General features: G+C 41.2%; 1 protein-coding gene across 3 annotated transcripts in view; it reads right to left on the reverse strand.

Moving 5' to 3' along the window:
* Positions 1–459: 459 nt before the first annotated feature.
* LOC120061981 (BTB/POZ domain-containing protein KCTD8-like) overlaps positions 460–13251 on the reverse strand; it is a 59221-nt gene continuing 46429 nt past the window's right edge. Inside the window, exons 2-3 of one of the 3 annotated variants that reach the window (XM_039011768.1) lie at positions 792–959; positions 460–752 (exon numbers count right to left, since the gene is read on the reverse strand). In XM_039011768.1, coding sequence (XP_038867696.1) covers positions 460–752; positions 792–959 — 461 coding nt within the window. Of the gene's footprint in view, positions 960–13251 lie in introns of all 3 variants that reach the window. The other 2 variants (XM_039011766.1, XM_039011767.1) reach the window with 2 other exon arrangements.

The following is a 13251-nucleotide window of genomic DNA, read 5'->3' on the forward strand; positions in this document are numbered from 1 at the left end:
CCATTCTAACATTCAGTCGAACAGTAACTGAATGCCTCTTTGCATGTCTGCATGCTTTATATAGCATGCCACAGCCACCTGACTTACTGTCTGAAGGAGCGAACCATTTTTGTGAACGGGGTGGTGTACCTAATAAACTGGCCACTAAATGTACAGTAGTCATATACTGTTCACATAGGCATATTGTTTCAAACGTAATCTGCAATGCAATCTAGAACTGAAGAGACAACATACTGGTAAAGGGGAGATCTGCTGTGCTTCTTTTAACATATGCCCCAGAAATGCATGTGCTTACTAACCTTGTGCCTCCCCTCACAAAAACAGTTTGTTGATGATCCTTTTAACTTCATTTGAACTGGAAGACATTTTAGATCGAATCATAGCACTTAAAACCAGCCAAATGGAGGGAATCCAAATTAAAATGACTACTGCATGTGGCATGGTGATAGAAAAGGGTCCCTATAGACCATACTTTTGGAGTAGTTCGGACTGCCACTGCCGCTTGCGCTCGGGGAAAGCCTGTGGGATTTTGATGTTGTTAAAGTCCTGTATGCACTGCTTCATCTCTTCCTCTGCGCTGGGTCTCTCCGTGTTCTTCTTCCTGCTCAGGCCGCCCTCACGCCCCATCAGCGACTGGAAGAGCTCGCTGTTGCGTCGCCTATCTGGCAGCTGCATCCACTGCACTGACGAGCCCTTCTTGGAGGGCCGCCCAAGGGTGAGGGTGCTCGGCTGCCGAGAGACAGACTGGAGGGCTCCGCAGGGGGCCATGGATCCCCCGCCGCCTCCCCCACCCAAGTTGGGACCGTCCTGGGGCGAGGTGGCCTCAGAGTGGGTCTCGGAGCTGGAGGTGGAGAGTTCGTTGAGGGAGGTGCCGCTCTCGCTGCCCTTGTCGGTGCCCAGTTTGTCCTTCTGGCGCTCCTCACAGTCCTGCTTGGGGGAGACGATCTTCGATGCCGGCCCTGCCAAACACACAGCAGAGAGACAAGGTCAGTCACATGTTGAGAGAATTGGAGTAAAGAGCACCTGTATATGTCATGCTGCCATTTTCCCAAAATGTCTCCTTCAGTGCCACAGCCATTCCACTTATTTTATGTTACAGTACAAGCACACCTAATTCATCTTGGTGATTAGTTGACCAGTTGAATCAGTTGTGCTAGAGTACTCTCTCTCGCTCACGCTCTCTCTCTCTCTCTCTGGTTACAGTAAGAAGGCTAACGCATCTCAACACCCAGCATAAAATCCTTGTCAGTAGCTAGGTTTCCATCCAATTGGCTACAGATGTTCATGTAAATATTCTGAAATCTGCATACAAACAGTATGTGCATGTTTACTAATAACTCATTTTGATTCAAGTGAAATGGTGCCTTTTTGCAGCATTCGTATTTTGTGATATTCCACAGCTCAGATTTTTTGTAGAATGAGTTTGACCCCTGGTTGTATAGCATCAGAACTAGAGGCATAATTTCTATTATGTCGATTCTACAATTTGCCCATAACATTTAATTGAAATATTAAACATGAATTTCATCAAATAAATGCTTCTACACCCCCCTACCCACTGCAGAATAAACAAAAACACAGCAATTATCTACATTCACAATAGCTGATATGGCTTGTGTTCAAATGTCAGCCTGCCTGGGGTTTTTGGTGGGCCGCTGCATGCCCGTATTAGCAAACACATGCAGGCTGTAAATCAGTGATGCACCTCAAAGACATTGTAATTCAAGGCTTCCACTTTGGTTTACTATCTCACTAATAGCAACAGCAGCCAAGACCCCAAGGACGCCAAACATCATTCACAATGACTGCCTCCACCACAGAAACCAATTACATATGTAGATCCGAGATTACTCATCCCACAATGCAGTTCCTTTGTGTGTACAGAGATGTTTCTACCTCTGGGATTTACAGTAGTGACAGAGACAGATCTCGTTATCTCTGACACACACGCTCGTGCGCACACACATGCTGTATCTCTATTGCTCTCCCCCCCCCCCCCCCCCCCCCCCCCACACAGCAATTTTTAAAGTTGAATCGAATCAGTGCCAGGTTTCGTTTTTCCGTCTTTCTCTACACTCAGTGGCACGAAGGGAAAAAATAATGCAGTAGACTGCAGAGGGTCAGTAGAAATCAAACCAATTTAGAACGTTCCCTGGGCCTTTAAAACGGAGAATGTTCTGTCCGACTGTCTCCCATTTGATTTGAAAATAGAGCATGAATAACTTGCTCCTCTCAATGCTTAGACAACTAAAGTCAAGCTAATAGAGGGTCTTTAGAGTTAGGAAGCCAGTACATCAGAGGAGAAAATGTGACTCCGTTAGATAAATAGCATATCATATAAGGAGTAATGACCTACCATTGAGTTCTTCTCCATTTTTCATCTTGTTTGACAAAGGCATGTCATATGTGGCTCCCTATTCTACCTTGGCATTCATCAATGTGCTTTTGTGTGGGATGGTTCTTGGCACCCTATCCCAATAAGTCTTAGGGACGCGACTCAATCGAAACCACATTGCAGTATTAAAAGAAGAGTGTCAACATAGCTTTATCAGCGGAGTCAGATGAAATTGCAGAATGGTTTGGGTGACTATAATTAATAGCAGGTAGACTACACAGGTAGATTCTTTCCAGTTTTCAGAATAAGAATGTGTGCATGGGCAGTAGTTGTAGTGTTAGTGGATAGCGGCTATTTTGATGAAAGGGTTCACTTATGTATTTTTTTTTTAAGCGATTGTTTTACATACTGGCTACTGTCGTGACTTTACTTTCATTCATCTGATGACTGTTATTTATTTAGTCAACTAACTATGTGTCACGCCCTGACCTTAGAGAGCCTTTTATTCTCTATGTTGGTTAGGTCGGGGTGTGACTAGGGTGGGTTATCTAGGTGATTATATATCTATGTTGGCCTGGTATGGTTCCCAATCAGAGGCAGCTGTTTTTCGTTGTCTCTGATTGGGGATCATATTTAGGCAGCCTTTTCCCACTGGGTTTTTGTGGGATCTTGTTTGTTTGCGTGTAGTTGCCTGTGAGCACTGCATTTGACTTCATGTTTCGTTTGTTCTGTATTGTTTTGGTGAGTTTCTTTAATTAAACGTGTGGAACTCTACGCACGCTGTGCCTTGGCCCGTTAATTCTACACACGATCGTGACACTATGTTTAATTGTTACCCGATTAAATTAATCATGTAACAATTAACTCATTAGGATTTGGGGCAGCACGAGAGCCATTGTTTAAAGAGTTACCATCTCCCGAATTAAAGTCTAAAGGTCTTTACCTATCACATCCATAAAATAGTCAACCTATTAATTATAACCTCATATCATATCATTCTGAACAGTCGTAACCTCCTGCATTTACAAAAACCCCAGCCTTACTTGATTCAGTACTACACAAATTGGTTTAATTAATTATTTACTAAATAACTAAATGGTAACTGTAACGGCAGTCTAAGTCGTCCTCCTCCTCAGATGAGAGAGAAGGATCTGAGGACCAATGTGCAGCGTGGTAATTTTCCATGATTTAATTAACACAAAACAAGACACTATACAAAATGACAAAACAAACTAACCGTCACAGTCCTAGCTGGTGCAGACAAAACACAAAGACAGGAAACAACCACCCACAATCCCCAACACAAAACAAGCCACCTATATATGATTCTCAATCAGGGACAACGATTGACAGCTGTCTCTGATTGAGAACCATATTAGGCTGAACACAGAAACAGACGAACTAGACACACAACATAGAATTCCCACCCAGCTCACGTCCTGACCAACACTAAACAAGCAAAACACATAAGAACTCTGGTCAGGACGTTACAGTAACACAGGTAATACATTAAAACAGGCCTTAGCATACTGACAATATGGGGGGGTTGTTACAAAGGAGATAGAGAGGGGCAGAGACATAATACTTTGGTACATTTAGAAACTACTCTCACAGTAATCATATACTTTGCACACAAACTGCCGCCCAGCTGTATCGATGGTTCTCAGTTGGGTGATGATAGTAGTAGAATTCGATGGTTTGAAGATTAGTTGAACGGTTCCACAACTGATCCCACTCATAGGGGTGTCAATTGAAAGTTGACTAGCAACAACAACTGGGACCTAAAAGACCCCCACCATGACCACCCACTAAATTTGCCCAAGAAGAGTCAAACAAAAGAAAAACCCACACCAAACTTTAAAAAAAGGAAGAAATACAAAAAGTGAAGAAAAACAACATAAACAGGGATGATCAGATAAAGGATTGTTTGTCTAGAACTCAAATAGGGATGGCCAACTAAAGGTGTTAACCCTCAACATCTCTCAAGACAACTGGAGCACTGGGCCAGCCACTCTTAAATATCACCTGGATCAGCACTGGTGAAACACCTTCCAACTAACGAGATGACGCCAATTGACAAACGAGGTGATACCTAACGTCCAACCTCAAATTATATATGGAAAAATCGAAGCCTGTAACATTTTCCCCCTTAAGACAACAAATATATCCTATATTTTTGTTGGAAAAGTTTGCTCACAACCAACAGAAAATAACATCCATCTCACAACATGATCAACTTAAATGCGTCGCTATTTAAATACGTCGCCTCCTCCAATTTATTAACATTGTGTCTACTGGCTGTCGACACTTAAATGCCAGGCAGAACAGCCACCTTATTTTTTGTAAATATACACACCATTTTTTCTTGACAATACCTTTCGACTTTTTTTTCTATTTGTTAGTCTTTCTATAGCTGCCTAAAACTGAAGTTCTGAAAAGATGTAAAATCACGTACATTTTTATAACTCTTATCCTTGGAACGAGCCCAACCAAAACAGAACTCATCTCCAAAATGGCAAAATGTGCCGTCAAAATAAATTGTGAAATCAGGATCACCCATAAACGTCTCAGACAGATCAACCACGGCACACATTGGGAACACTCTAGGGTACTTTTCTGATAACCCATTAGGTTCCTCTACTCAGGGTTCCTTACAAACTACAGGATGTGGCACGACCTTCCCTCCAGCCAAATAATTTTCCAAAATGAATGAGCCCCTTCATTGGTAGGCTAGGAATCACTCCAATGACAACAGATCCAGAAACAAGATCAGACTTGAGTTCCACATTATACAAAGGAACTTCCACGCAACCGATCTCCATGCCTTGTATTAACACACTGTAACCAGTTGCTGAAGTGTCTCAGACAACAACGGGCTGCCCCAACAGCAAAAGTCCCTCCAAAATTAAAGGCTGCACCAGTGTCTCTCAGTATCTTCACTAGTTGCTTAACAGCGTCACCACTCTGCATAGACACGAACCTGTCTGAAACAAAGGGTTAATACACATCTGATCCAAAATCTTGTTTAGGAGATATGCCAGTTCCAACCAGAGACTTAAGGGCTCCCACAAGAAGAAACATCATTTTTTTGCAACTTAGGACACAGAGACAATGTGTCATTTCTCACGGTAATAATGACAAACTGGCATATACAAAAAAACTGTTCTGTCGATCTTTCTTTGGGCACTGTAGAAAAGGACCGAAATCTTTGGATGTGACTTCTCTGAATTGCTTCTTGCATAGGGATAACTAATGGGTGCATTGTTTGTGAAGGAAGTTTTATGTGCCATCACAAACTCATCTGCCAGAGCTGCAGCTTTTTCAAGAGTGAGATCCTTTTTTTTTACTTCTCGAAGTATGAGTGTCTTTAAATCCTCAACGTCCTTGAGCTATTGAGAACCACACCACAGATCAAAAAGAAATGTTTGTTCCCTTGCAAACTCAGCATGGCTTTTTGATTCTATCTTTTGTAATTTACGGAACTGTTGTCTGTATGCCTCTGAGACCAACTCATAAGCCTGAAGGATAGCAGCTTTAACAGTGTCATAATCTGAACTCTGGCCAAGAGAAAGCAGCGTTCACTTTGTTTTTCCCACAATAACATTTTGGGAAAATGTTACACGGCTATTTTAGGGATGTGGCAATCCGCTCAAATAGAGTAAAATATACACTATATATGTGACCCGATTCATGAAACTAGGCATATGTCGCAAGTCACGACTTCACAGGAGAGTCGTTCGAATGTCCATCACAACTTTCATGTGCCTTAAAAACAAACTTGTATGCCATCTGTAAATTTGAATTAAATTGTTAAATTACAAGCCTTGTTGGTTAAGCTACAGAAAAAGTTGGCAACCTTCCCCCTAGCCATGATTGGCTGAGTGGGCTGGAGATGCCGAGAGAGGAGAGAGGATTGGTCTGTCATATTGAAGGCTGCTGTCTATTTGAGCTGGTAAATCTGTGTTGGTAATCCTGTCGAACGTGGCTTTTGAAAAAAACATGTATTGTGTAGTTGAGCTGCATAAGTGTTGTTCTCCACTTTCTGGAGGATCGAGTTTTGAAATTAGTGGAATTAGAGTATGATAGCAAAAGAGATGGAGAAAACACCTGTCTCCGGATTACATCTGCAAATTGTTAGCAGGCTATCTAATGTTAGCTGGCTGGCTCCCTAGCTGACGTTATTATTTGTTTCCCAGAGCCATTTGCAATTCTAGTTAGAGCCTAATGTTAGGCATTGTTGGCACTTTGTTCATTGTTGGCACTTTGTTCATTGTTGTTTAACTAGCTAACGTTAGCTGGCTGGCTCGTTAGCTAACGTTACGTGAAGTGTGTACACCACCTGTTGAATATGGCCGGTGTCAGTAAACATCTGCGAAAAAGTGTAATTAAATTGTTGCCAGTAGAGCTGGTTAGGCTGTTTTCATTTTATCCAGAGGTAAACAAATCATCGGTCAGAGCGTAAAGTGTACGCTCCAAGAGTGAAATGAGATGGGTGGGGCTAAAGCTTAAGAGGGTGTGAACGATGCTGAATGGGTGTAGACAAAGAAGAGCTCTTCATTGGATACCAAAACATTCAAAGGCAATTTTATCAAAAGTGAGTTTACAAGTTGATCAACTTTCATAGCAGAATTACTTTCCCGTTGTTCCTCAAATGCAGTGTATGATATACCATTTTGTAGCGCTGAGTCTCTACTTTTATCCAACGTAAAAAACACCATTTCATGTTTTGCTACATAAGACCGAATCCAGGTGGTGAGTCACATACACAAAAGTATGTGGACATCCCTTCAAATTAGTTGATTTGGCTATTTCAGACAAACCAGTTTAAGACAGGTGTATAAAATCAAGCACACAGACATGCAATCTCCATAGACAAACATTAGCAGTAGAATGGCCTTACTGAAGAGCTCAGTGACTTTCAATGTATCACCGTCATAGGATGCCACCTTTCCAACAAGTCAGTTCGTCAAATTTCTGCCATATTAGAGCTGCCTCGGTCAACTGTAAGTGCTCTTAGTGGTAGGCCACACAAGCTCACAAATCATCTGTCCTCGATTGCAACACTCACTACAGAGTTCCAAACTGCATCAGCATAAGAGCTGTTCGTCGAGAGTTTCACGAAATAGGTTTCCATGGCCTAGCAGCCGCACACAAGCCTAAGGTCACCATGCGCAATGCCAAGCATTGGCTGGAGAGGTGTAAAGTTTGCCGCCATTGGACTCTGGAGCAGTGGAAACGCATTCTCTGGAGTGATGGGGCCCCAGTGTTGAGGATCAGAGGGGTGGAGATGTTGTTTTCTCCCCTCACCACCTGGGGGCAGCCCGTCAAAGTCCAGGACCCAGTTGCACAGGGCGGGGTCAAGACCCAGGGTCTCGAGCTTAATGATGAGTATGGAGGGTACTATGGTGTTAAATGCTGAGCTGTAGTCGATGAACAGCATTCTTACATAGGTTTTCCTCTTGTCCAGATGGGTTAGGGCAGTGTGCAGTGTGATTGCGATTGTGTCGTCTGTGGACCTATTGGGGCGGTAAGCCATCTGACAGTCCGAAGAACGAATCTGGGTTTGGCGGATACCAGGAGAACGCTACCTGCCCGAATGGATTTGCCAACTATAATGGTCTGGGGCTGTTTTTCCTGGTTCGGGCTAGGCCCCTTAGTTCCAATGAAGGGAACTCTTAACGGTACAGCATAGAACATTCTAGATTAATTTGTGCTTCCAACTTTGTGGCAACAGTTTGGGGAAGGCCCTTTCCTGTTTTAGCATTGGTAAAAAAAAGCAGACATTGAATATCCCTTTGAGCATGGTGAAGTTATTAATTTCACTGTGGATGGTCTATTAATTCACCCAGTCACTACAAAGATACAGGTGTCCTTCCTAAGTCAGTTGCCGGAGAGGAAGTAAACCGCTCAGGGATTTCACCATGAGGCCAATAGTGACTTTAAAACAGGTAGAGAGTTTAATGGCTGTGAGAAAACTGAGGATGGATCAACAACATTGTAGTTACTCAATACTAACCTAAATGACAGAGTGTAAGGAAGAAAGCCTGTACAAAATCAAATTATTTCAAAGCATGCATCCTGTTTTTAATAAGGCACTAAAGTAAAACTGATAAAAATGTGGCAAACAAATTAACTTTATGTCCTAAATACAAAGTGTTATGTTCGGGGAAAATCCAAACCAACACATTACAGAGTACAACGCTCCATATTTTCAAGTATGGTGGTGGCTGCATCATGTTATGGGTATGCTTGTCATCGGCAAAGACTAGGGAGGGGTTTTCTTTTGATAAAAAGAAACGTAATAGAGCTAATCTTAGGCCAAATCGTAAAGGAATATCTGGTTCAGTTTGCTTTCCAACAGACAATGGGAGACAAATACAGGAGTTTCTTACCAAGACATTGATCGTTCCTGAGTGGCCTAGTTACAGTTTTGACTTAAATCGGCTTCAAAGTATATGGCAAGTCTTGAAAATGGCTGTCTAGCAAGAATCAACAACCAACTTGACAGAGCTTGAAGAATTTTAAGAAGAATAATGTACAAATGTTATACAATCCAGTTGTGCAAAGATCTTAGACTTACCCAGAAAGACTCAAATTGACATTAGAGTATTTTGTGTAGATCGTTGAGAAAAAATAACAATTAAATCAATTATAATCCCACCTTGTAACACAACAAAATGTGGGAAAAGGCAACGGGTGTGAATACTTTCTGAAGGCACTGCACATGATAATTACAAGCATATCCTATGTAACTACATTGTTCTTATATGACAATTGATTCGGTATAGCCATTGAGCCACCTCAAGACATAGAAATAAACAAATAAAAAATCTAATCAAATGTTATTTGTCACATTCACCGAATACAACAAGTGTAGACCTTACCATGAAATGCTTACTTACAAGCCCTTAACCAACAATGCAGTTCAAGAAATAGAGTTAAGAAAATATTTACTAAATAAACTAAAGTAAAAAATGTAATTACATATTAACAAAGCTATATACAGGGGGGTGCCGGTACCAATGTGCGGGGGTACAGGTTGGTCAAGGTCATTTGTACATGTAGGTAGGGGTAAAGTGACTATGCATAGATAATAAACAGTAAGTAGGTGGGCCCCATTTGATTAATTGTTCAGCAGTCTTGTAGCTTGGGGGTAGAAGCTGTTAAGAAGCCTTTTGGACCTAGACTGGCACTCCAGTACGGCTTGCCGTGCGGTAGCAGAGAAAACAGTCTATGATTTGGGTGACTGGAGTCTTTGATAATTTTTTGGGCCTTCCTCTGACACCGCCTAGTATATAGGTCCTGAATGGCAGGAAGCTTTCCCCCAGTGATATACTGGGCCGTACGCACTACCCTCTGTAGAGCCTGTCGTGGAAATTCATACTGAGAGAGACTTTGTAATTTCTTCAAACAATCATCTTCATTTAATATTGATAAATTATTGCAATAAGACTGTTGGGCTGAGCAGCCTAACCCTTACAGACAATGCAGAGTTGTTATATAGCTGACATGAAAGATGCTTAGTCATTGCTGGTTCCACCCCTCCTATGCAGATTGGGGCATCATAAGTCATCCTGTGGTCATCCAAACCCGGTGCCGTTTCAACCTGACCCCGGCTTAGTTTCCCAGATGCCAGGATGATTAGAACAATGAGGGATTGTTCGAAACTCTTCCAGGCTATCTCTATCTTGGGTCACACACACCACATTTTGTCTATGGAATGCCGGCTTTAGGAGTTTATCACCAAGTCATTGTCAGCTCAAGCTATCTCTGGAAAAACCCATTTTCCTTGACCATACGCCCAGTCTAACTGTAGGGAGCTAGAGGGGAGACCATAAAAACACAGCATTAGTAGGACAGAAATGTATTTTTTCCTATCATCATTTGTAAAAATAGAGAAGCGTAACGGCCCGAGGCAACTGCCCTGAGGGACACTGCACTGCACATATCGGATGTTAAAGAAGCTTCCATTGAAGAATATAACATTGCAAAGTGGGGTTGGAAAAGTACATCCAGTACTTTCTCATATTGGAAATGTTTATGTGAAAGAGTAATCAATCTCAATGAATAACAGGATATAATTAAGGCATGATTCCTTGGTTAAGAATCACTTGACACTTTAAAAACCTTTCAGACCAGCCTCAACAAATGGACCAGCCTGACCTCAGAGCCATATGGGTCGCTCCACCTCAAAAATTACAAAAAATGCAAGAAAGTTTTAATTTGAAACAGTAGCCAGATAAACAAAACCAAAGCATGGGCTGCTGTCATAGCCGGTCCATAGAAAGTTTACAGGGTTAGAAAACCCAAATTCAATTTAGTAAACTATCCCTTTAACAATGTGTGGGGGGGGTTCTTTAATGTCCTTGAAAATAAATATCTGAACACTATGAAGTTGATATGCGTACACACGCACCCAATTACACGCTCGCTTACACATACATACACACACACACACACACACACACACACACACACACACACACACACACACACACACACACACACACACACACACACACACACACACACACACACACACACACACACACACACACACACACACACACTTGATCGCTCTTCTCTCACGCTCTCTTTCTCTTCACTTATCTCCCTCTCTCTCCTCTCCTCTCTCTATTGTTGAGAACTTTTCTATCATTTAATGTTTTCTTTTGTCTATCTTTTGTATGTCTTTGTCTACATGTTTGTCTATGTTTACAACAAGCAATGGGAAGATATCAGAACAGGTAGGATGGGGAATAATAACATATTGTAAGGGATACATTTGTACTGTAGTAAAGCAGTCTCTATAGCAATTTCATAATCATGTGAAATTTCAATTGCTATGGAAATGCTGGGATGTGTTTTTCAATTAAAACTATAATAGAAATATGATGGTGATACGATGTGGATTACAATTATCCTCCTGAATATTAAGGCTATACTCACTTCATGTGACACACATAGACACTCAACCATTGTCACGTTCTGACCCTAGTTATTGTGTTAATTGTTTGTTTTAGTGGGTCAGGACATGAGTTGGGTGGGCATTCTATGTTTTGTGTCTGGTTAGTCTATTTCTGTGTTTGACCTGATATGGTTCTCAATCAGAGGCAGCTGTCAATCGTTGTCCCTGATTGAGAACCATATTAAGGTAGCCTGTTTGGTGTTGGGTTTTTGTGGGTGATTGTATTTCGTGTCAGTGTTCGTGCCACACGGGACTGTTTCGGTTAGACTCTCTTTGTTATTTTGTTTTGTTAGTGTTCAGGTTATTTTGTTAATAAAACATGGACACTTTCCACTCTGCGTCTTGGTCCGATCCCTACACCTCCTCTTCAGACGAAGAGGAGGAAATCAGCCGTTACAACCATGCAAATTGGCTGGGTTATTATTTATTTAGACATTACATGTTGTAGTCTTACTCTTATCCAGACATCACGCCCACTCACTAAATCACATCCAATATCATACACATCAACCTACTCAGATTTACTACACACATATCTTGACCACATTTTCTAACATCTGTGGCACTGGCTCACAGGCAAACAGACAAGGGAATAAAACAAATATTACTAGAACCTGTTTCTTGAATTCTAAACATCAGACATTTGAAGTCTCGAATGTTTACCGTCATAATACCTCTTACCACAGTAAATTTACAAGCACTAATTATGGTCAATTTAGACTGAGAATAGTATCTAGTTACGGTAAGGGGTGAAATAAGTATAGCCAGTTATAATTCTAATGGCTTAGCAGATTATAAAAAAGATCAGTCTTTACATGGATTCGGTCTTATGTAGCAAAATGTTAAATGGTGTTTTTTTACATTTGATAACAGACTCAGAGCTAGAAAAGGTTATATCATACACTACAGTTGAGGAACAATGGGAAAGTAATTCTGCTTTGAATGTCGATAAACTTGTAAACTCACTTTTGAGAAAAGGGCTTTTGAATATTTTGGTATCTAGTGAAGAGCTCTCCTTTGTCTACACCCATTCAGCATTGTTCACACCCTCTTAAGGCAGCCCCACCCATCTCTTTAAGGATTCACATATGAGGTCATGTGCTAAACAGTGAGTAGTGTAGTAAAGATTAAGACTAAAAGTGGTAGTAGTCTACAATGATGAAACTTTCCAGGTAAACAGAAAGTGTCCAGATGTAAAGATACCTCAATAGAAAATGACTGAAGTAAAAGTGTCACCCAGTAAAATACTACTTGAGTAAAAGTATTTGGTTTTAAAAATACTTAAGTATCAAAAGTAAAAGTTTAAATCATTTCAAATTCCTTATATTAAACCAGATGAACCAAATTGTTTTTTAAATGTTCTATTGGCGGATAGCCAGGGGCACACTCCAACCCTCAGACATTTACAAACGAAGCATGTGTTTAGTGAGATCAAATGCAGTAGGGATGACCAGGGATGTTCTCTTGATACATTTGTGAATGGGACAATTTTCCTGTCAAAATGTAACGAGTACTTTTGGGTGTCAGGGAAAATGTATGTAGTTAAAAGTACATAATTTTCTTTCGGAATGTAGTGAAGTAAAAGTTGCCAAAAATATAAATACTGATGTAAGAATCAAAAGTAAGTAAAAAATAATTTCTAAATCCTTAAACCAGACGACCCAATTGTTTTTATTTATTTTTATTGACGAATAGCCAGGGGCACACTCCAACACTCAGACATAACTTACAAACAAAGCATTTGTGTTTAGTGAGTCTGTGTCGTATGTCACAAAACCAGCTGTGAGATGTTGACCCGTCACAGTGCTGTCCTTCACAACACCAGCAATCTCAGACAAAGTGTTCACTCTGGTCTTTCTGAAGTGCTGCTTGATGAGGCTGAAGCACCAGTCGGAGGCAAACTTGGTGTGGCCTGTGATCAGGAAGTGAAGGTCCAGACTGTGGTGGA

This window comes from Salvelinus namaycush, chromosome 17, assembly GCF_016432855.1.
Source record: "Salvelinus namaycush isolate Seneca chromosome 17, SaNama_1.0, whole genome shotgun sequence".
NCBI classification, from domain to species: domain Eukaryota; kingdom Metazoa; phylum Chordata; class Actinopteri; order Salmoniformes; family Salmonidae; genus Salvelinus; species Salvelinus namaycush.